This window comes from Eumetopias jubatus, unplaced genomic scaffold (assembly GCF_037043125.1).
Source record: "Eumetopias jubatus isolate StellerSeaLion01/CBP00866 unplaced genomic scaffold, mEumJub1_p1.0 scaffold_13, whole genome shotgun sequence".
Taxonomy (NCBI): Eukaryota; Metazoa; Chordata; class Mammalia; order Carnivora; family Otariidae; genus Eumetopias; species Eumetopias jubatus.
In genome coordinates, this window is record NW_028274819.1 from 92,761,806 (window position 1) to 92,785,359 (window position 23,554).

General features: G+C 43.8%; 1 protein-coding gene across 2 annotated transcripts; it reads right to left on the reverse strand.

Annotated features, from left to right (window-relative positions):
- Nucleotides 1–1,518: 1,518 nt before the first annotated feature.
- EI24 (EI24 autophagy associated transmembrane protein) lies at nucleotides 1,519–14,435 on the reverse strand. Of its 2 annotated transcripts, XM_028125938.2 has the most exons (11): nucleotides 14,246–14,432; nucleotides 11,911–12,020; nucleotides 8,687–8,832; nucleotides 8,161–8,221; nucleotides 7,037–7,103; nucleotides 6,430–6,554; nucleotides 5,980–6,099; nucleotides 5,516–5,627; nucleotides 4,713–4,824; nucleotides 4,249–4,323; nucleotides 1,519–2,658 (listed from the first exon to the last, which is right to left on the reverse strand). In XM_028125938.2, exons 2-11 carry the CDS (start codon nucleotides 11,950–11,952, stop codon nucleotides 2,496–2,498), a joined length of 1,023 nt encoding a protein of 340 aa, XP_027981739.1. In that variant the 5' UTR covers nucleotides 11,953–12,020; nucleotides 14,246–14,432; the 3' UTR covers nucleotides 1,519–2,495. The 2 variants fall into 2 exon arrangements, with proteins under 2 accessions (XP_027981739.1, XP_027981740.1); XM_028125939.2 differs by lacking the exon at nucleotides 4,249–4,323 and having other exon boundaries at nucleotides 14,246–14,435.
- Between the last annotated feature and the right edge of the window lie 9,119 nt (nucleotides 14,436–23,554).

Below are 23,554 nucleotides of genomic sequence, written 5' to 3' on the forward strand. Positions count from 1 at the left end.
AACCTTTACCAGATGGTTGATGGAGGTAAACATGTGAATATAGAAGCTGAACGTACTACTTCTATAACCAGAAAATATTAGAGGTTGGAAAATGAATAGACAGTGAACAGACAACTGTAATTGCCTTTTTATTCCCACACCTGTCATCCTCTTAAGGCGGTTCAAAAACCTCTAGCCACTGACTGCCCTCTTCTGGGTTTGCTCCAGTTTGTCACCATTCCTCTTCAACTTTATCTTGGCTCCTTACTAAGTGCAGAGCAATGAACAAGTCAGTACATGAACCTGTCCACTTAAGTTTCCAACAGACTTAGCAAATGTACTCAGGTCTGAAGTATCCACTTTCCAATTTTTCGAGTTGCTATCATGGACAACTGAGCTCTAGATGGGATAAAAGGGCAGTCTTTTGAATCCCATACGCCTGTTCAAGCTGACGCCTATTCCTGAAAAGGACTTTTGTGAACAGGATGCCTTAGATCCTCCTGGTTGCATGGTTAAAACTCAGGCTCTCTCATGTTTAGAAGTACGATCTCCCTTCCTTTCAGTAACTGTCAGTTTGCCTCCAATTGCCATTCTGAACTTGGCAAAAAAAGAAGCCTACTATCCCTTTGCTCCTAATTTCCCAACCACCGCCGTAGTGAAAATGTAAGAGGAATTGACTCTGCTTTTGTGGACATCTCATTTGAGATGGTTGCCAGATTTTTACTGCAGATATGCCTGGCCTTTTGATTTCAGGCCTGGTCTTTCAATTACACCAATAAAACTTTGCAGACACCTCACTTCCAACTTTGCGCATTTTTCTATAGTGAGGCACAGTGCTGGATAAGAATCACATGCCTTCATCCACGTGACAACTCACCCTTCTAAAGTAAAGACCAGCTCAGTTGGTACAAACACAAATTTCAGGCAGCTAAGATGTGGGCCCTTAAAGAACAAAGCCAGTTGTAAGAACTTTACACTCACCTTAAGGTAATGGCTGTGGAAATACTGAGGTCTTCTTCAAACCACCCACAGCAACGTGGCCAAATGACCAGAGGGGTCACAGAGGAATACTGGAATGACATCTTATTTTAACTACATCTTTTACAATTTCTTGTGCACAAGCTGCTAACAACACCCACTTCCAAGATGCCCACTATTCTAAAACCTGTACTTTAAACTTGCTTGTAGGTCTCCCAGCAAGGATTTTTATATCCTTATCATCTTGTAAATAAGGGTTTCTGTTAACCGAATGTGTAATCTCTTCCCTAATGCGAATGTTCAACATACTGAAACCTGAAAGGACCTCTCTCCCTTCATGAATACACAGGAGACATACATAGGGACTTTAAAACAATTCCCATTTCTATCATAAGATGTAAACATGGTTATAATCCCATAATCCACACCTCCTCAGGGAACACTTTTCAGGACTAATCTCCCAAAACTACAACCAAATTGTCTGAGGCAAAGTCGTGGTACCACTTAACCCTTTTAACGTTTCACAAGGTGATGATTCTTGAAAATTCAACCACTACACGCTTGTCGGAAACCAGCTCACGTTTAATTGTGACATTTTAAAATTGGACAAGTGTTTTGACATCTGCCCCCCCATATTTAGTCTCTTTAAAATGACAGGAAAACACCAACCAATCACAGGCTTAATGGGTTTAATAAGTGTACCCCTTCAGTTCCTATTTGCAGCACCCAATATTCCCTTGAAATACCAGACAGACCCAGCAGTGGCCAGCAGTACACTTGAGACCTTCCGGGTTCCAAGTTCAGGGTCTCTGAGCATTCGGTGTTTCAGTGGCACTTGTCCAGAACTGGTACCTCCCTTTAGCTGGGGAACTTTAAAGGTACCAGTGAAAAAGCTTTTTCCCCTTCAAGGGGAAGAAAGAAAATCACTCCCCCAAACCCAGCAGATCTGGCTGTGAGGTCTTTCCTCCTGTCCCATCTCTTCAGACTTGTTTTTTTGCAGTGGAGCCAGAGAGATCTGAATCTAACCTGAGTTACAAGAAACACTAGACAGTGATGGCTATGAAGGGAATGGCTGGGAGCAAGTGAGATACTCCTTTCTCTCCCACATCCAATACATGTGCTTCACAGAAAAACAACACAAATAACAGGTCCACAAAACACAACAGCTAGAATTACAAAATCCATTCATCCGAGGGTGGTGGAAGGCAGGACGGGGAGCTGGGAGGGTCAATGGCACAGGGACAAAAATTGTATTCCAATCAGTCCAGGCACGGGGGCTGGCAAGTGCTAGAAAAGAGCTACAGAAAAAACTTGTGGTCCATTCAGACTCACCGGTGTTAAAAATCCCCACACTGGTGTCAGGAAGATTCTGCCTTAAGCGCACCAGAGACAAAAGTCCCAATTCCTCAGAGAGAAGGGAATAGGCAGAGGACCCTTGGCAGAGCAGGTCCTGCCTTTCCTGGCAGAGGAGGGGACGAGGAAAAGAGCTTCTACAGCCTGCTTCCAAACCCACCCATCTCCTCTGGATGGCAGGCGACTCAGTGGCCTGCAGCAGCCTTCAGTTTGGCAGGAGACGGATGCGGTGAAGGGAATTTCTCTGCAGAGGTCGAGCTACTCAGGGCGGACTGCAAGTAGACCGTCTTGTGGAAAAGTCTGTTGCTTAAGAAAACCACCAAGGAGAAGAGGCGTAGCTGGAAAAGACTGGAAGGCAAGAGACCCGATTTGTTAGATCCCAGTTCATCAAACTTAATGTTTTAATTACTTAACAACTTACTTGACTACATTAAACTTAAAATGACATGGGGAAAACAAGACAACTGAAATTTGATCAAGGAAGTACTCTATAGATTTTAGACACGTGGGTTAAAAGGCAGCAACTAAAGAAGGCGCTGGGTCCAGTTGCTGTCATGAGTGCAATGGAATCACCATTTGAAGTATAAAGGCTCACAGGAAATAAAGTTACATTTCAGATTAATTCTGATTAGAGAAGTACTTTTCTATGGCTGTTTATAAACCTCCAGCTATGTCTGAAGATACCATATACTGTACGTGCTTCATTTTCAAGAGTTTCAAGGGAAAGCCAATTACACGAGATTGCCATTACACTAAGCACTGCTGGATAGTAAGAGTAAGCAAACACCTGAAACAGATCTGAAATTTCTAATACACGTATCCTCACTGACTCAACCAAAATTGATCAAAGATTAAACTTGTTTTAAAATGGTAAAACTTGGGGCGCCTGGGTGGCTCAGTCGTTAAGCGTCTGCCTTCGGCTCAGGTCATGATCCTGGAGTCCTGGGATCGAGCCCCGCATCGGGCTCCCTGCTCACCCAGAAGCCAGCTTCTCCCTCTCCCCCTCCCCTTGCTTGTGTTCCCTCTCACTGTGTCTCTCTCTGTCAAATAAATAAAAAAATATATATATATGTAAAAAAATAATAAATGGTAAAACTTTAGGATTGCTATTATTATCGCTAAAGATTCACTTCATTTTGTTTTTTAAATGTATTGTTTTTAGAGAGAGAGCACGCATGCACAAACAAACGGGTGCTCGAGTGGTGAGGGAAGGTCAGAGAAAAAGCGAGAGAGAATTTCAAGTGGGCTCCACGCTCAGCACGGAGCCCAACATGGGGCCTGATCTCACAATCCTGAGATCATGACCTCAATCGACATCAAAAGTCAGACACTGACCCGGCTGCACCACCCAGGCACCCCGCTAAAGATTCATTTTAAAATACTTTATTTTGGGGCACCTGGGTGGCGCAGTCAGTTTAGTGTCTGCCTTTGGTTCAGGTCATGATCTCAGGGTCTTGGGATCGAGCCCAGAGTAACCTGCTCAGTGGTGAGTCTGCTTCTCCCTCTCCCTCTGCTGCCTGGCCCCCTCATACTCTCGCTCAAATAAATAAAATATTAAAAAATACTTTGTTTTACTATCACTATCAATAAACTCATGTAAGCCAGATCACATGATCCACTATAAAAAGTTGACCATTCTTACAAAAATGGGTTTCACTACAGGTGTTTACAGTGCCTTATATTCAGTGACTTAAATTTTAAGAATATGTATAATAGCATCATTTTTTGAAACATATGTGCATATGTGCATGGGGAAAATTGGGGGATATATTCCACAAGTGTTCTTCTATTGTCATAGTGTATATTAATGCTTTCAACACTGTAAGAGATTATTTTTTTAAAAAGAGTCTCATTCCTGTAATTGTGACCTTATAGCCCCAATCCTTTATACAGAGACACAGCTTTACTACACTTTAGCTAATACCGGCTAGTACTTACTATGCTTTGCCAGGGGTCTTTGCTTCATTGGCGCTGATAATAAATAGAGGAAAGAGGATGGAGAAGAGGCAGCCACTGTAAACAGAAGAGAAAAAGACGCCTTCATGACAGCCAGGACTTTGGAGAAGAGATTAGAAGCCCAGAGTTCCCTTGCCTCCAGAGCTAACCTCATGGCTTGATGAAACCTAAATCTATCAAACACATCTTCAAAAAAACCTTTTTTTTGTTTTCCTAAGCACTAGCTACAGTAAACACTGCTCCAGGAGGCAACATAAAAGAATATGGCATTTAGCATCATGCAGACTAGATTTTAATGCTAACTGACAAATGTCTCTCTGTCAAAGAGAAAAAGTCTACAGGCCTCCTGATGGCCAAATAAGTGCCTACCATAAAACCAGGCATACAGATGCTCCCTACACTGAGTATTTTTACTAGTCCCCATCAAGTCCCTCTGGCCAAATTACCTGATAATGTATGAGGACTGCATTGCTGTGAGGAAAGCCAAGGGCAAGCCAAACCCAAAGTAGTAAGGCCAATTCCTTTCTATGTTTGACAACCGCTGGTGCATTTCAATTCCTAAAACAAGACAGCCAATACAATTAATAATTAGATTGCTTACTTCCTTTTAGTCAAATGACTAAATATGGTAGACAAATTATTTGAGGTTTGAGTTTTTAGGTACACATCTGTCATCTGGAACAGTTAAAGCATATAAATTGGAACTGTCCAAATAATGATATAAGGCTTCTGTGTGAAGTTTTTCAATTCAATAATCATAACTTTAAAGCTGCTAGGAATTATGAATTACAACATCAGCATCCTTTGTCATGATTAGTCTCAAACAAAGTAAGGTATCAAATAAAAAGGCAGCCATTCTCTAGAAACCAAGTAACCTCTTCCAACCACAGACAACCGGACAAATATGCCAAGGTCTTAAAAACATCCCCCAAAGAATATGAAAGCACTGACATCAAATTGATTTCTCAAATTCAGGAAAATGAGTGCTCCTTTATGCCACTGTATGGCTCAGTCAGAGCTACATCACATTAAGCACCATGAAGGTAATGTTACATTGCCATGTCCCCCTGGCATCAAAGTTACGGATTAAACCCCGTAAGCCAAGTGTAAACTCCCTCTTGCCGAAGAGGCTACTTCCTTCCAAAGATGGTTTACCAAGGGCCTAAGTATTGAACAGTTCTCGAGAAGTCTGTTTAGCAGCATTTCCAAACTGGACCTCCTACTTCTGAGTTTCTTTAGATGGACTCACCTTTATTGAACCAACGATATTCAAAGCAGTACAGTGAGTAGAGAAGGGACATATGCAGAAGACTAACCAGCTGACCAACAAGGTGGATGGGAAAGAGACTCACAAACATCCCCTAAAGAACAAATATGGAAAATCTTAATCCCAAAGCTTCAAGACCTAACACTCTTCACCCGCCACTGAGTCATCCCCCTCTGCGTATATAATACAGCCTCATAGATGCTCAAGTTTCTCAACAGTAGGAGAGTGGAGAATGCCCGTGGGCAAGGAAGAGGAGGTAAATTCATGTTGCTTATTATTTTACAATTTTTAAATTTTCTAGTTGTTTCTGTGAAAAAATGATTTAAAAATCATTACCTCCCATAAAGCTTATCTGCCCCAGTTTAAATGCAATACTGTCTTTGTGAAGCTCCTTTTAACAAACCTTTTTTCAAAACTTGCCCATGTACCCAGAAGGCCAGTCTCACCTGGATGAGGAAAAGAGCCTGCAGCAAAAGGTTGAAGAGCATGTCAGCAATTATTTTGCTGACACTAGGGAACGGGTGAGGCTTCCTCCCTGATACCTCAAATGCCAGGTCAGCTATGTCCTGTAACAGAGAAAGTAGCTCACCAAAACATGACTAAGATGGCTTCACCACCCATCCCCAAAGCTAAGGTCACTGGTCTACCCTTAGATCTGCCAGGTGAGAAAAGCTCCTGGACATCTGGCCAAGGGAGGCTTTTGTGACCTGAGACAATAATTCCACTTTACAAGTGTACAAGGATCACCCACTGGCTGCATGAGCAAGAAAGGTTAAGGCTATGAAATCATTCCCTGCATGGCCACCAACCACGAGGCTAAAACCTGCCACCCATCAACCCACCACCCATCAACCATCATGCTGCAGGACCCAGACTCCATTCTGCCATGGACCTACTTGAAACCAAATGGCATTTACAACTTTGCTAAGCACAAACAGAGGGAGCACCCAAAGAGCACTGAAAATGGACGTAAGGAAGAATTCCAGCCACGACCAAACATCTCCATGTAGTGATGGATCACCTAAAAAGGGGGGGGAAAAGAGCTGTCAGTTTAAAGACCAAACATGGAACTCCTAGGTGGTCACTCTTCCCTCCACCCCCCACCTATGTTTCCTGCCAGCACATCACCATACTGATTTCAGACAGCTGTCCTCTCCAGACACACACCAACCTCTAGTCACAGCTCTCATTCAGAGGAGCCATCTGTGCTGCTTACCTGGTGGTGACTGAGATGTCACACACTATGCAGGAAATTACCTGAGTTTCAATCCCAGCTCTGCCACTTACTAATGGTTTAACCTCAGTAACCAATTTCTATTCTATTTCTATTTCCTCACCCATAAAAAAGCTATCTGTAACAGTACCCAAAGGGTTGTTGAGAGGCCTGACCTAAAAACATCTAAAGCTCCTGGTACGCGGTAGTGTTCCATGAAGCTAGGGAGACAGGGCAATACCTCCCACCCCCATCCCGGGCAGGTGGCACACAGCAATGCATACACTTACCAATAATTTGGGCTGTCACCGACTGTAGCACAGGAATAAACACTCGATAAAACAAGAGGAGACTTAACTAAAGGGAAGAAGTAATAAACATTAAAAGCTCTTCTTTTGTAAAACAAGAGTTCCAACTTTCAGTGTCATTATTTTCCAGACAGAGGTGACTTTTCAAGGAAGCTTGGAGACACCAAAACTGAGAACTATTTCTACCTCCCAATACTCCCCTAAGGTACAAACCTGACACTGCCTGTGAAAACACTGAGACTCCTGGGGACAGAGATGAACGTTTCAAATAGTGTTCAGACCAAAATACAGGTACATACTAAATACGTAGTAATACTTATTAATTAAACATCTGGAAACATCTCTGATGTTTAGATCAAGACAAAGACAACTTGAGTTACACTGAATTCCAAGTCAAAAAAAAAAAAATTTTTAACTACCTGTTCTTCAAAGTACTTAAACTTCCGTTAAGTCTGTGTTGGTTCTTGATGAACTCTAGGTAACTTTTTCTGGTATGGGTTTTAACAGTAATCAACTCTAACAGATTGATAAGACCAGATGCGAAGATAACCTTGCCCCTGTCCTTCTGCCCTGCCCTTCTGATCTCCCATAGTCACTCTTAGCCAAAATGTCCAATGCCAAGAGGAACTCTTTTAACATTAAAACTGGTGAAATAGTCATTTTTTAAAAAATAAAAGTGTAGAGGCGCCTGGGTGGCTCAATCGGTTAAGCATCTGACTCCTGATTTTGGCTCAGGTCATGATCTCAGGGTCATGGGATCGAGACCCGCATGGGGCTCTGCGCTGGGCACGGAGCCTGCTTGAGATTCTTTCTCCCTTTCCCTCTGCCTCCCTATTTGTGTTCTCTCTCAAAAATGAAATAAAATAATTAATAAATAAATAAATAAATAAAAATAAAAGTGTATATTTAGGGCTATCCCTGACATTTACATACAAGTGTTCTTTGTGTGGGAATAAAATCACCATTGGTGCACAGACTCCTCAGTTATGGTCTTGAGCATGTATCACCACGTGAAAGCTACTTGTCTCAGTTTCAAGACAAGGGTCAAGAACTATTAACATAGCAACAACCTGAAGGCACCTGGCATTTGAGGAAAAAGAACTTACCCAGAATACTCCACCATTCCAAGCGCAGCACTGGAAAATTCGACTAACGATACGTGGCTCACTGGAAAAGACCACATGTATTCAGCTCATAAGATATACGGGCTATTTCCATATCATCATTCAGTCACTCCCCACCTTAGACCTTTTGTTGGTTACTGTTATTTTTCTAGCACCTATTATTCTCCCAATGTCCTCCTAGTGTCAATGAGAAAAGGCTAAAAATATTTCTAGAGAAGCAGTTTTTCTTCTTTGTGTGTGTGTGTGGTTCTCGATTCACCATTCTGTCTTTTAAAACACCATGACATTCTCAGCAAGCATGATTGCTAAACCCTAGTTTAATCTGATGTGGGGCGGGGGGGGGAAGAGTCACCTGTAATATTTTTTTTGGAAAAAAATGCAAAAAGCAAACAAGGGGGTACTGAAATTCCAAGTGACTATATAGGGTCTTAATTCTACACTATGGACCAGTCACTTCCTGAAGTCCCTCCCCCTCAGACATTTCCTGACATCAGCCCCCACTCCTTACCTCTCTTGCTTCCTTTCTATACTTTGGGCTCTCCTCTGTGCCAGCACACTGCTTGCCCTTCTTCGACGCTGCTCCTCTCTCTTTTGCTGAATCCGAGCATCTAGCTTTGAGATGGTACAAATTCCCCAGATGGAATCTTTGATTCCCTATGGACAAGGGTATTATTTTAAAGAGGAAGGATTATGGATCAGAGAAGACTTCCCTAAGTTACATAAAGTAAAGTAACAGTGGAAACCACTGAACTTATTTTGCCACATGGCTTAAGGGAGCCTTGATAGTTTGATATAATTCAAAATTTACAGCAGTTGTAAGAATAGAACTTCTAAATATCCTTTCTCCAGATTTACCAAGTAATAATAAATATGGTAAATTAACTTATTATTTACATGTATATATACACATTTTCTCCCATATCAGAATGGGTATCACTTTTTTTTTTTTAATTTGACAGAGAGAAAGAGATCACAAGCAGGAGAAGCGGCATAGGGAGAGGGAGAAATAGGCTCCCGCTGAGCAGGGAGCCCGATGCAGGGCTTGATCCCAGGGTCCTGGGATCACGACCTCAGCCAAAGGCAGATGCTTAACCAACAGAGCCACCCAGGCACCCCCAGAATGTGTATTCCTAAGAATGATATTCTTTTCTATAACCGCAAGTTAGCGATTCCAGAAATTTAATACTGAAATACTTTAATCCCCAGGCCATATTCCAGTTTCTCCATTTGTCCCGACAATGCCCTCTATAGCATGTTTACCCTGCACCTGTCACAAATCAGTTCAGAGTCACATGCTACATTTACTTGTCATATCTCCTTAGCCCCTGTTAATTAGAAACAGCTCCTCAGCCTGTCTTTCTTCTTGAAGTACAGAGGCTAGTTATTTCATGGTTCCCTCAAGTTAGGTTTTCTCACGATTAGACCCAGGCTACCCCATTTTTGGCATGGGTATCGCAGAAAGGCTGGTGTGCCCTTCTAGATAGTAGAGGCAGAGGAAGACACCTGTCTGCCCTTGCTGGTGATGTTATGTTACATACTCAGTCACGGTGCTGTCTAGCTTCTCCACTGTATGGTTGCAAATTTCTCCTCTTGCAATAATAAGCCATCGGTGGGCAGACACTGCTGAGATCAGGCAAATATCCTGCTCATTAAGTTTCTCTCCCTGAGATTTAGCACCCATTGACAATTCTTGGCCAAACCAAGCTTGAATAACATGGTTGCAAAACAGTGGTTTTCTAATCCCTCCACACTTAAGACTATAGAAAGTCCGGTTACTGCCCTCCTCCATACTCTTTCAATATTAATCAAATACCTCTAGTATGCCCTATACCCTGTACTAAACTCCAGGGATACAAGGACAAATGAAACACTGGTCTCTAGAAAGGACCAGGGGCTGGACCACAGTTAGGGAAAGACAAAGAAATCACTACTGTAAGATATGAATAGCTGGAGGATGAGAGCCTGCCACATAAGACAGAAACAACGTGGTAGTATAGTTAGAGGAAAGAATGTCCTTAAGGAGTGTGTGAAGGGGGAGGGCTGTTGGCTGTTAAGTCTATAAAGATAGTGACAGAGGCACTTGCCCACCATATTGAAAGAGCTCCAATAGCAGAAAAGTTAGTGCTACAAAGCCCAGAAGAGCCTATCACCCAGTTCCAAAACTTCATCCATCCATCCATCCACCCACATGTTAAACATCCTCAATGAGCTAGACGTTGGTCACATGAAAATGCCCAAGAAATATGTAGCCTACCAGGACAAGTATACAACCAAAAAACAACAAAAATAGTTTAAACTATGTGCCACAACAGATTTATGTCCAAAATGGATTGGTAGCACTGGGATATTCAACCTCACAAAGAATAGGTGGGGAAAAAAACGATTCTGGAAGCAAAGGCCAAACTGGACTAAAAAAATGGCATTTTTACCTATTATTAGCTACTAACAAATTTTGGAGATAACTGCCAGGATACAGAAAAATAGGAATGGGCCAAGCGGTTATGTACTAACCACTGACAGCATAAATTGGCACAGTGTGCATGTGATCTTTTTATCTGCAAGTAGAGTTTTATTTTGCTTTTAACTTCTAAATCTTCACAAACTGCTTAAATATTTAAGTTAGTGAAGTTCAAAGGGCTGAGGGCCTTGTATGTGCTAGGACGATGACCGGATTCCCACCTCTGAATGCTTACAGTCTAACTGGGTCGGACAAACATTAACAGTGCATTGTAGAACTGATCTAGGGTTGAAATTTTATAGCACAAGAATGGAAAGATGAGGTAAAGTTATTAAAAGTAGATCTCAGGGCTCCTGGGTGGCTTACAATTGGTTAAGTGTCTGCCCTTGGCTCAGGTCATGATCCCAGGGTCCTGGGATCGAGCCCCCAGAGCCGCCACATCAGGCTCCCTGCTCGGTGGGGAGTCTGGTTCTCCCTCCACTCCTCCCCCTGCTCATGCTCCCTATCCCTCTCTCAAATAAATAAATAAAAATCTTAAAAAAAAAAAAAAGTAGATCTCATTGCATGAAGTCTCTTTGACCCTTCTAAGATACTCCTTCAATTCTCCCTCTTTTACTCAAAGGTAATAAACTTTTAAGCATTCCCACTAAGGAAGGATCCCCCTGCTCCCAAGGATATAGCTACAAGGGTTACAACCAGAGCATTTAGCCTCAGACACACACTATAATGGAATTTTCTGCTACTGGTTAATTGGGTTACTAAGTCCTAAACAGATCTTTATGGGACATTTTCCTAGAGCATCGTCATCTGGACCATGTAGAATGGGGCGAAAGTAGGTTCTGTAATGTAAATAGGAATAAAGTAGTTCAGGTAATAGTATTCTATCAATGCTCATTGTTTAATTTTGGCCAGCGGACCATGGTTGCATAAAATAACTTGATGCTGGTGAAGGATATAGGGCAACTCTTTGTACTATTTTGCAACTTTTCTGTAAGTCTAAAATTATTCCAAAATAGACATTATTTTTGAAAAAAAGGCTCTGGAGTCAAACTAACCAAGGTTCCAATACTAGAGACACTCACTAGACAGCTTTCCCAAGCTTCTGGAAGATGCAAGATAACACTTAATCTCCTGAGTAGTGTGGATAAGAATGAAAACCTATAGGTGAGGGACCCAACAAATATAACAAAAATTGCCCCCACAAAAAACCTAAAGAATTTCCTAGTCAGTTCCTGCAGCAAAAAGATAGAGAGATGACACAACGATGTACTCACCCTGGCAAGGTCCTGGAGAAAGGTCTTGACACTGTCAGCCATCTCTTCGCCACCCAAACTACCAACTACACAGAGGGAGAAGCGTCTCAAAATCTTTCATCATGAAGGACCTGGAAACAGATGGAGCGTAATGGGGCAACAAATAGGTATCTTACAGGTAAGTTATTTCACGTACATTTCTACATAAGGACTTTTCCATATACTTGCATCTCTACCAGGAGTGTAGCAGATTCGGGCACTCCCATAGATAGAACACAGGGAACTAAATGAAGGTATACCTGTAACTGCTGAAACCTGAAAGCAATACAATTTTTAAGTCACTTCCCACCCTTCCACTTTTAAGTAGGGGTAAATGTGCTCTCAGTCTAGGAGTCTCCTCTCTGGGCCTTGATGTCCCAAACCATCCCTCCTACACATCCCAAATACTTGCGGATTTGGAAATGAGTGATAATTACATTTCAGTATCCTCGTAAGTGGTAGTTATACTTGATGTAGAACCTCAAACTCTTGAATGAAAATGCAAGAGCAAGATGAAGGTTCTGGCAAAAATGACTAAATGTGAAATAGACTACCAAATAGGCCTCCCGTGTTTTCCAACTTTAAATATATACATATATACACACACAATTTTAATAAGCATGCAAGAAACAGTGGAATATAAATTAGGTCAAAAAAGTTCCATGTATAAATATTCCTTAAAACACTACAGCTTTCTCATTTTAGGTATTTCTCAGGTGAATGAGAAACCTAGCTTCAAAAATTATGACAGAGTTTCACAAGCATCTTGTATAAAACTCCAATTTCAAAACATAAGCACATTTTCCCTCACACATATAACCACTTCAAACTGAACCTTGACCCAACTGGACTGCTGCCAACCCAGAAGCAGAAGAGCAGTGAATATAGCAGTAGGAAGGTACTTGCACAACTTGCACAGCACCGTATATACCATATGCTCCTAAGGTCAAATCCTATTACCTCAGATAAAGAAGTTTCTAGGATTCAAAAACTTCTGTGAATACTCCACTTAAAAACAAAAACACCTCAGGGTGACAGGGTAACTCACTGTCAGGTGAATAGTAACTATTCAACACACAATACCACTTTCTGAAGACTATCACGGATTCATTCTTAACCAGCTATTTCCTCCTCTGCAAATTAACGATATTAAAATTCTTCACAGGTCTTTTGAATAGGTGTAATAACAGAAAAACAGTAACTTCTATATAAACACAATCCCACTAAGGACTGAGCTAGCTTGGGAGTTTGAGGAAGCCAATCACTGAGTCTGCATTTCTCACAGGACACTGACAAAGAGCGTTGAAGCACGGCAGTTCTAGTCCAGCAGAACAGCTGGGTTATCTGAACCGTGGCCATTAACACCTGGCTTCCGAACGTACCAGGGGCAGGTTACCTACTGACCAAGAGCGGCCGTCGAAGGACAAGTCAATTCTATACAGAGACCCTAGCGGCCTTCCTTCACGGATACTTGAATTGCCCGGTTTAACAAAAAGCTGAGGCATGGAGAAAAATAGAACGTGCCACAATTTAAGACCACACGGGAAATTTTACAATGGAGTTGGAAGGAAATAAGATGCATCTGGTTCTCATCACTTTACAGATGGAGGAACTGAGTCTCCGAAGTTAAATGCTTGCCCAAGATTACAGCAAAGAAAGGCTACTGCGAACTTCAAAACCCTGGTATTCTAACCCTCAGTCGGGACTTTTTACTCAAACTTTGCAATGAGTTTGTTTAACCCGAGGATCCCATGGGCAACTTCTCTTGAACCTGGAAATACAGGTGGCCTTTAGATGCCGAATAGTTATTAGAGCTTGTTAAGCATCTTCTGAGGCACAATCCTGTTCTTTCATTTCTAAGCCACCAAACCCAAGTCCGGAAAGGAGGAAGCTGTTCTAGGCAACACCAGGCGCAGAAAGGGTGAGCATCCTCGCTTCTCTCGAGAGCTCCACAGACTGCTTCAGATCCACGGGTCAGCTCGGACCCGTCTCCGCCGTAGCTCCTTGCCAATTTCGACCGGAAACATAGTTTTCCCCCAGGAACCCAGCCGTGCACGAAGTGCGGAGCACGCTCACCTCCGGTCACACGCAGAGCTAAACATAGACGCGCCGCACCTCGGGCACCGTCTCGCGCGGGGCTGCGGGCTGCGTCCCGCGCCCCGGCCTGGCCCGACTCGGGCCAGAACCTTCCTGCTAGGGGTCGTCTCCCGAATCCCCTGCCCGGAACCACGCACCCCCGCGCTCGGGCCCTCCCAGCCCTCGCAGGGCCCCAGCTGCCGCGAAGCCAGTGGCCTGGCTCGGCCAGTCTTGCACTTACCCGGCCGCTCCGCCGCCGCGGCTCCGGCCCCACCCGGCCCCTCGCCCACCGAGGGCCCACTCGGCTCCTATTGGACCCTCCGCGCCCGGCAGCCAGGTCCCGCCCGGGCGCTCCCAGGGCCGGGGCCGCTGCGCCCGCACTGGGCATGCCCGGGCCGCACGGGGCCGCTGGGAAGTCGGGCGGGCGCCCAGCCGAGCCGAGCCGAGCCGAGCCGCGCCGCGACGCGCCGCGCAGCCCGGGGTGGGGTGGAGGGGGCGGGGCCGCAGCGGCGGAGGGGGCGGGGCCAGGCGGAGCGGTGGAGCCTGGGAAATGCAGTCCGTGCTCCGACCCCGCCCGTCCTGCGCCGGGTCCAGAGACGCCCAGGAGCGCCCAGCACGCTTCCGCGGACCGCCTGCCTCATCCAGTTCTACCAGATCCCTCTTCCAGTTCTGCCAGATCCCTCAACCTGGTTTTTGTCCTCCCCGTTTACTCCTGCAGGGTTGCTTGTCCTTCTAAAATCCTACGAAGCCTAACAAAAAATACAGAGGTCACCTTGCTTTATCTAGTTGGAAATTTTCCGTAACCAAGGGGTACTATGCAACGATGGGCTTAAGTCAAGATCATTAAGAACAGGACACGGCGCCATGCAGTTCGGCTGCTTAGGTGTGCACTCTGCCGGCAAAGTGATGGTTGAGATTAAAACTCTAAAAGTGAAAAGAAGTAAAGCCTTTTCATCTCCATCCCCACCAATCCATTTTTACCCCAGGGATGGCAACTCCTTAGCATCCACATTAAGCCTCACCTAGAACTTTTTCTTTTCTATTCCCAGCCTCTTATATCTCACCATTTCTTTTCTTTTCTCTTAATATTTCCCTTTACCTCTTGTGTTTAGAACTGCTAGTGCTAGGGCCACCTATAGGATCAGATTTTTACCTTGAGAAGCTATTTAGTGCAACCTCCTATTTGTGGGACAGGAAGCCTGGGTGTCAAGTGACTCACTCAAGGTCATTGGCAGAGCAAATGCCCAGGCCTCCTGACTCTTCCAGTTAAGTGGGCTAGGAGTTGTTGTTGACCTCTTCTCCCTGGCTCAACATCCAGCCCCATGCCAAAATAAACCAGCCCCGTACCTTGAGCCTGCAGAAACCTTCCCTTCCCTTCAAGGAAGAGGATCAGTAGAAATGACCAAGATCAGAGAAGGGAATGAAGCATTCAGAATAGAAGCCCTGAAGTAAAGGGCCAACCTAGGATTTATATGTAAACTCCTGGAGAGGTTGGGGGGGAGGGGGCAGAGATGGGACATTTTTTCTTACTTGTTTCAATAATCTCATTGTCACTGAAAACAGATCTAGGAATATCCACTCAAGTTTCCTTTTCTCATGAATCTATTGATCAAAGATAGGTGGAAGAAAGGTGTCCAGGGACAAGCTGCCCCTGCCCTAAGAGGAAACCACCCTTAAAAGGATTTTACACCCCCTGGTAGGAGCCCTCCACCCTTGCCCACGTGATAGATAGATGGCAAAAACCTAGTTGGATGACAGGGAGGGTTAATTAGATTAAAACAGCCCTCCAACAAGCCCATTGAAAACCCCTAGACTTAGAAAGCTGATGGCAGCCCTCTCAGGTCCCCTCCCTCTTCCGGAGTTCTGTACTATCCCTTTACTGTCACTCAATAAACTTTGCTTTGCTGCCCACTACTCTGTCTGGTCAACCTCTTCATTCTTCAAAGCGGTGACCAAGGACCACAGGCACCAAAGGAAAGGAAATCCTGCAAAACTATTGCTTTATTTACTCTAGCACTTAAGTCATTACAAAGAGGAGACATTCCTATGCATTCCTTTTGCCCCCATTCAAGTAAAAATCTTAAACTGTTTATTACATAAAATAGCTTTTTTTTTCTTTTGGAATTTTATTTTGACAATCCATCCTCTGAGGCTTAGATATCGTGTTATAAAGAGATTTAAGTGGTTTAATGATAGACTGAATATTGTAACTATCAGCATAGTAGCCATTCCTCCGAACTCTATCCTTTTACCAAAAAAAGTGTGAACTTAAAAAAGAATTTAATACATATTAATCTCTAATTTGCTTGATGGAAGGAAATCTTACGAATCCCAGCATGTATAATATGATCTAGAATTAAAAAACAGTAATAATTATACTTTGCACTTTTATTTATTTTTTTTAAATAATTTTTTTTAAAGATTTTATTTATTCGAGAGAGAGAGAATGAGAGATAGAGAGCATGAGAGGGGGGAGGGTCAGAGGGAGAAGCAGACTCCCCGCTGAGCAGGGAGCCCGACGCGGGACTCGATCCCAGGACTCCAGGATCATGACCTGAGCCGAAGGCAGTCGCTTAACCAACTGAGCCACCCAGGTGCCCTACTTTGCACTTTTAAAGAGCTCTCACAAACAAAAGATTAGATGCAACCTATGAGATAAATAGGAGAGGGTATTATTTTCCTAACTTTACAAATGAGGAAGCTGTATGGCAGAGCACTAAACTCGGACAACTTGACCTCCAGTCTAGCTGTGAGTCTTAGTTTCTGTATCTGTAACACAAGGTTGCTAAAATAAATGGTACCTAGGGGCGCCTGAGAGGCTCAGTTGTTAAGCGTCTGTCTTTGACTCAGGTCATGATCCCCGGGTCCTGGGATGGAGCCCCACATCGGGCTCCCTGCTCTACGGGAAGCCTGCTTCTCCCTCTCCCACTCCCCTTGCTTGTGTTTCCTCTCTCACTGTGTCCCTCTCTCTGTCAAATAAATAAATAAAATCTTAAAAAAAATAAATGGTATCTATGTAAATCTTTACATAGATATCTTTACATAGATATGGCATATTTACACAGATGAGGTTAGAGTTCCTTCTAATTCTATGTGCCCTGATTTAGGGAATTGGTGACAATATCAGATCTAGAGGCTAGATCTCCCAGTTACCAGTCTTGGAATCTTCCAGGGGAGAGAGATACTCTGATTTATTAAACATCAAACATGTACCAAGCCTTTCAAACTTACTATTTCACAACAACCACTTAAGTGAGGTAACTAATAAAATTAAAAAAAAACAAAAAACAATAAAACCAGCCTGGTTTGTGGGATTCCAAGTGCCATGCCCTTTTCTTCACAATACCTGGCTTTGTGAATCACTACAAGTCCTCCTAGTTAAACTTAAGCTGTGTATTATCATCACTCCTCAAATTTTAATGTAAAAATGAATCACCTAGAGACCTTGCTAAATAGAGATTGTCATTCAGTTCATCTGAGGTGCAGACTAGGAGTCTGCATTTCTAAGAAGCTTCCAGGTGATCATTCTACACATTTATCAAGTGCCTGTTACCTACCTATGTATCTTGGCCAGGTGTTTGGAATATATCATGTTCTCAACATGCTTTTCTCCAGCTGGAAAACAGACGAGGCAATGCAATTTTATAAAAAAGTCTTGAGGGGCAATGCGCAATTAACAAAAAGAAGAAAGGATAAGGAAGGAATTCTACACCAAGGAAGCAGCATATTTAGAGCACTGTAATTTGTTCATTAAGGCTGGAATTTAGAATGGAAGGAGAAATGGCAAGAGATAAACTCCCTATTTATCAAGTGGTTTCTGTTTGCCAGACTCTTTTCAAATAATAGGATTTAGTGATAAGCAAGACAGACAAAATGTCCGCATTAATGGGGTTGAGTAAATAGACAGGATGGCATAAAATACAATAAGATAATTGTGATAAATGATAAAAAAAATAAAACACGGAAGCATCCTAGAGAAGGCCGGCAAGCTGGCTGACCGTGGCTATGTGAAGGGTAGGAAGGGAAGGCATGTTAAGGAGCTGACTTTGTGTTGGGATCTGAATGCAGAGAAGGAGACAGCCGTGTAACCATCTGGGGTAAACAAGGGAAACCAAGTACACAGCCCTATGGCAAGAACTTGGTTGGTATGTTCCAGGAACAAAAACAAGAACAGTGTGGCTGCAGATACAACATAGTCATATTTGGCTTCCTCTTCTTTACCTCCCACATCCCAACCATCACCAAGTACATTGACCCTTGAACGACGCAGACATTAAGGGTGCTGCCCGCCCCCACCCCAGCACACAGTCCAAAATCCACATAAAAGCTTTGACTCTCCCTAAATTTAACCACTGATAGCCTCCTGTTGACTGGAAATCTTATTGATTACATGAATAGTCTATTAATACACATTTTGTATGTTATGTGTATTCTATATTGCATTGTAATAAAGTAAACTGGAGAAAAGAAAATGCTAAGAAGATAGTAAGGAAGAGAAAATACATTTACAGTACTGTACTGTATTTATCAAAGAAAATCTACACATAAGTGGACCTGCATGGTTCAAAGGTCAAATGTAGCTTTGATTCAACCCCCTAAAAATCTCTCAATTCCACCCTTGAATCCATCTCTATCACCACCACTGCTTTTCACCTAAATTCGTATAAAAGTCTTCCTGCCTCCAGTCAGTTCCCTCTAACCCATTCCCCACATAGCAGGCAGACAGAGCTTTTAGAAAATGGAAATCTGATTATTCCTCTCCCTGCCTAAAACCGTTCAGTGGCTCCTATTCCCATCAAGACAGAGTCTAAACTATTTATCATTATTATGGTTTACAAAAACTCTGGGGACCTGTGCCTATATATCTCTTTTACCATATGTCTCTCTGTACTCTGTATTTCAGTCATAATTCCTACAACACACCAATGTTTCTCTCTCTTCCAGGTCTTCAAATGGCACTCCATCTGCCTCCCTCTGCGCCCTCCATGCACACACACCTTCCTCAGGCAGAGTCCTCCTCACCATCACATCCTCTGTGAAGCCCCAGCTCTTCCTTTGAGCTCCTGGAGCACTCGGAACTTCCCTTATCATAGTACTCATCCTGCTAAATTATCATTACTTATGCAATTATCTGTCTACCCTCAAACGAGAACTGCTTTGTTCTTTTTTTGTAATCCCCAGTGCCTAGCGAAGTGTCTAGCATTGGAGCAGGTACTCAACTATTGGTTAAAGAACAAGTGAATCAATTAATAGAAGTTGAAATAGGCAGTTAGATCACAGCTTTCTATATCAGCGCATGAACTTCGGACACTATTTTGGTGGCAGCAAAGAACCAGGGAGGAACATGAAGGAAAACGATATGATTATAGTTGCATTCATGAACGACCACTCTGGTAACAAGAAGACACATGGATTTGAAGAGAACAAACTTGGCAGTAGTGAATGTGGAGGTCACAGGCTGGTTGTTTCCATTATTTAAAGGCAGAATGATGAAAGCCTGAATCTGCAGAAAACAATTTAGAGACAAGAAAAAAGCAACTTAAGGGCACCTGGGTGGCTCAGTTGGTGAAGCATCTGCCTTTGGCTCAGGTCATGATCCCAAGGCCCTGGGATCGAGTCCCACATCAGGATCTCTGCTCAGCGAGGAGCTTGCTTCTTCTTCTGCCTCTCTCCCTCACCCCCTGCTCGTGCTCTCTCTCTCTCTCTCTCTCTCACTCTTGCTTTCTCTCAAATAAATAAATAAAATCTTTTTAAAAAAAGAAAAAAAAGCAACTTAAGGACTTGGTGATTGGGCGAGGAGGTAGAGAGAAGGGCTCAAGAATGGCTCTTACGTTTCTAGGGTGGCTAACCTGATGGATAAGAAAGGTCATGACCTGAAATTGGAAATGCAGGAGAGATAAGAATCATGGAGGAAGATAAATTCAGTTTTATGCATGTTGAATTCCAGGCGCCTGCCATATACACAAATGGAGATATTTCAGTAGGCAACTGGATCTGGACTCAAAAAAGAGATCTGGTAACAGTACAGATTTGGGAGTTGTTGGCATGTAGGGGATAGTTGGAATGATGGAAGTAGAAGAGAACAACCAGGGAAACACACACAGAAATGAAGCAGCATTGGGGTGCCTGGCTAGCTCAGTCAGTGGAGCATGTGATTCTTTATCTCGGGGTTGTGAGTTCAAGCCCCAGGTGGGGTCTAGAGATTACTTAAAAAAAAAATTTTTTTTTTAAGATTTTATTTATTCATTTGAGAGAGAGAGAGAGGGCACAAGCAGGGGGAGAGGCAAAGGGAGAGGGAGAAACAAACTCCCCACTGAGCCAGGAGCCCAAAGCAGGACTCGATCCTAGCACCTGGAGATCATGACCTGAGCCGAAGGCAGACACCCAACCAACTGAACCACCCAGGCGCCCCAAAAATAAAATCTTTTTTTAAAATTTTTTATTCTTATGTTCCAAAAATAAAAACTTAAAGAAAAAAAAAAAGAAAGATGGGGCGCCTGGGTGGCTCAGTCGTTAAGCATCGGCCTTCAGCTCAGGTCATGGTCCCAGGGTCCTGGGATTGAGCCCCGCATCGGGCTCCCTGCTTGGCGGGGAGTCTGCTTCTCCCTCTCCCTCTCCCCCTGCTTGTGTTCCCTCTCTCGCTGTGTCTCTCTCTCTGTCGAAAAAAGAAATAAAATCTTAAAAAAAAAAAAGAAAGAAAGAAATGAAGCAGCATAAACTGAAGCCATGAGTATAACATAGCTTTTAAATGAGTTATGTGAGTCCTTCTAGAAAAGTATTGAAACTAGGGGAGGTCTTGGGGCCTCCTGAACTTGCAAGTGGTGTCAGAAATAAGGGTGCTCTTTATACACTGTGCTCCCTCTAACTTCAGTTTACCAACGTAAAAATGAAAGGCACACCGAGGAATACCTATAGCAGTCCTGTTCCCAACTGCCAAATTCTGCAAACAACCAAAACATGCATCAACAGTAAATTGATTAAAAAATTTTAGCATATTGGGCGCCTGGCTGGCTCAGTCGTTAAGCGTCTGCCTTCGGCTCAGGTCATGATCCCAGGGTCCGGTGATCGAGTCCCGCATCGGGCTCCCCGCCCCGCGGGAAGCCTGCTTTTCTCTCCTCCCGCTCCCCCTGCTTGTGTTCCTGCTCTCTCGCTATCTTTCCGTCAAATAAATAAATAAAACATTTTTTTAAAGATTTTATTTATTTATTTGAGAGAGAGAGAATGAGAGAGAGAGAGCACGAGAGGGAAGAGGGTCAGAGGGAGAAGCAGACTCCCCGCCGAGCAGGGAGCCCGATGCGGGACTCGATCCCAGACTCCAGGATCATGACCTGAGCGGAAGGCAGTCGCTTAACCAACTGAGGCACCCAGGCGCCCCTAAATAAAACATTTTTAAAAAATAACAATTTTCATTAACAAAAGCTTAAATGTGAAAGAGAATCAGGTAATTAGAACTAAAAAAACCTTTTATTTTTTAAGCTGGGAGAAAATTGAGTGCTTTTTTATAAGGAGAAAGAGCCAGATACAAAGGAAAGTTGAAGAAACCAGAAGGAGAAGCTAGAGAAAGATTCTTTTTTTTTTTAAATATAAGATTTTATTTATTTGAAGGAGAGTGAGCACGATCAGTGGGGAGGAGGGACAGAGGGAGAGGGAGAAGTAGATGCCCAGATGAGCAGGGAGCCTGACCCCAGGACCCAGGGAACATGACCTGAGCTGAAGTCAGACGCTTAACCACCGACTGAGCCACCCAGGCACCCCTAGAGAAAGATTCTTGAAGAGATTTGAGAGAGGATAAAATCAAAAGTTCTTGTGGAGCCTTGTCTATTTCTTAAGGCAAGGTGTAGGATATTTGCTAGAAGAACACATTCTAAGGAGTCAGACCAGAGATTTTGATTCAGGGTATCAGGGATGGAGTCCAAAAATTTGCAGTTTAAACCAGCCCTCCGGGTGTTTGTGGTGCAGGAGTTGTTGGGCTTAAGCCAGAGAAACACTGCCCCATGGTAGTCATAAGGGCAGGAAGGGCACAGTACTGGGGAATCAGAGGATTTTTGCACGTTTCTTGATTTGCCACTTTACCTTCCATCAGGAGAGATTTGTATCTTTGTATCTTTTGCTTATTTGTTTTGTTTTAGCGTCCACAGGTCACATACCCATGCAAGCCTCTGTGCAAGGTTTTTTGGTTTTTTTGTGTGTTTGTTTGTTTTTAGATAGTTGCTGAGTTGGGTTTTTTTTTAAATATTTTATTTATTTATTTGACAGAGAGAGCACAAGCAGGGGGAGTGGCAGGCAGAGGGAGCGGGAGAAGCAGGCTCCCCACGGAGCAGAGAGCAGGACATGGGACTCAATCCCAGGACCCTGGGATCATGCCCCAAGCTGATGGCAGATGCTTAACCAACTGAGCCACCCAGGCGTCCCTCCTCTGGGCAAGGTTATTCCATTTCTGCAAGCTTCAGACGCCTCATCTATAATGATATTATCTACTGCAGAGTAATCAAGAACTGAATTAAATTATGTGGAAGGGAGACTTCCTCTTCTGGCCAAGATGTAGTAACAGTAACCCTCCTAGGGGCGCCGGGGTGGCTCAGTCGTTAAGCGTCTGCCTTTGGCTCAAGTCATGATCCCAGGGTCCCGGGATCAAGCCCCGCATCGGGCTCCCTGCTCCACAGGAAGCCTGCTTCTCCCTCTCCCACTCCCCCTGCTTGTGTTCCCTCTCTCGCTGTGTCTGTCTCTGTCAAATAAATAAAATCTTAAAAAAAAAAAAACAGTAACCCTCCTATATGAAACAACCACAGAAACAGACAATATGCACACAACAATGGTTTTCAGATACTGGACATGAGGCAAAGCAGGACAGTGATCCTTGAGTGCCGGGGAAACAAATGAGATGAGCCTACTATTGATTCACCTTACTATATGGAGGCCGTAACACAGGTGGAAACCCAGTTGAACCCAGCAGTCTCCGAGGATAGCAGCTGGAGTTGGGGGTCCTGGGAGGCACAGGTGACTAGAGTTCATAGGGTGGATCTCTAAAGAGGGATGAGAACAGAGAGAGGGATAGAGGCTCCTGGGAGCTGTAGAGAGGCTCCTCACAGGTTCAGCTGAACACACATCAGCACATAAGTATGAGGAAAGTACTCAAGTTTGAGAAAGAGCCACCCAAAAGGACTTGAGGAAATAATCCCTGAACCTCACAAAGAGCTAGGAATACTTGATGTTCTCACCAACGAGAGGGGAAAGAACTTGATAATTAAAGGACATAAGGTAGAGAATAGTGCCCAGAAAGATATTGTCTCAGTAGGGCTGGGAAAAACCAGCCCTTACCAAAGGCTGCCCTAGTCCTACCTAAGAAAGCTGAAAAGCCATCCTCATCCTTGAAAGAAAGCACCAGGGCGCCTGGGTGGCTCAGTCGTTAAGTGTCTGCCTTCAGCTCAGGTCATGATCCCAGGGTCCTGGGATCGAGTCCCACATCGGGCTCCCTGCTCAGCGGAAAGCCTGCTTCTCCCTCTCCCTCTCCCACTCCCCTGCTTGTGTTCCCTCTCTCGCTGTCTCTCTC

Coding starts and splice junctions, on each gene's coding strand:
- EI24 (XM_028125938.2), bottom strand. CDS start 11,952: ATGGCTGACAGTGTCAAGACCTTTCTCCAGGACCTTGCCAGG. Junction 8,833..11,910: donor TTCTCCAGGACCTTGCCAGG/GTGAGTACATCG, acceptor CCTTGTCCATAG/GGAATCAAAGATTCCATCTG. Junction 4,324..4,712: donor CAGTCCTCATACATTATCAG/GTAATTTGGCCA, acceptor TTCTGTTTACAG/TGGCTGCCTCTTCTCCATCC.